Source organism: Cucurbita pepo, unplaced genomic scaffold, assembly GCF_002806865.2.
Source record: "Cucurbita pepo subsp. pepo cultivar mu-cu-16 unplaced genomic scaffold, ASM280686v2 Cp4.1_scaffold014361, whole genome shotgun sequence".
NCBI classification, from domain to species: Eukaryota; Viridiplantae; Streptophyta; class Magnoliopsida; order Cucurbitales; family Cucurbitaceae; genus Cucurbita; species Cucurbita pepo.
This window is the reverse complement of record NW_019660183.1, coordinates 1-313: the sequence shown is the minus strand read 5'-3', so window position 1 is coordinate 313 and position 313 is coordinate 1. Positions and strand designations below refer to the sequence as shown.

The following is a 313-nucleotide window of genomic DNA, read 5'->3' as shown; positions in this document are numbered from 1 at the left end:
GGAAGAGGAAGAGGAAGAGGAAGAGGAAGAGTTAGATGAGGAAGGAGAGAAGGTTTTGGCATTTAGGAAGGGGAGATTTGTTGATACTGATGAAGTGGAAACCTATTATGATGGTGCTTATGAAGCTGGCGAAGAAGATGTGAAGGAGAAGGGGCTGCCAGCAGTAATGCGGTGCTTTGATCGAGCGAAAATCTATGTGAAAGCTGGAGATGGTGGCAATGGCGTTGTGGCATTTCGGCGCGAGAAGTATGTGCCGCTGGGTGGCCCTTCAGGAGGAGATGGAGGGAGAGGTGGGAATGTGTATGTTGAAGTT

The 313-nt window shown here is 49.2% G+C and overlaps 1 protein-coding gene across 1 annotated transcript; it reads left to right on the top strand.

Moving 5' to 3' along the window:
- Positions 1–4: 4 nt before the first annotated feature.
- LOC111787375 (GTP-binding protein OBGC, chloroplastic-like) lies at positions 5–310 on the top strand (the record flags this gene model as incomplete). Its single annotated transcript, XM_023667369.1, has 1 exon — positions 5–310. A coding segment is annotated over one exon (306 nt), but the record flags the coding sequence as incomplete, so codon positions are not given.
- Between the last annotated feature and the right edge of the window lie 3 nt (positions 311–313).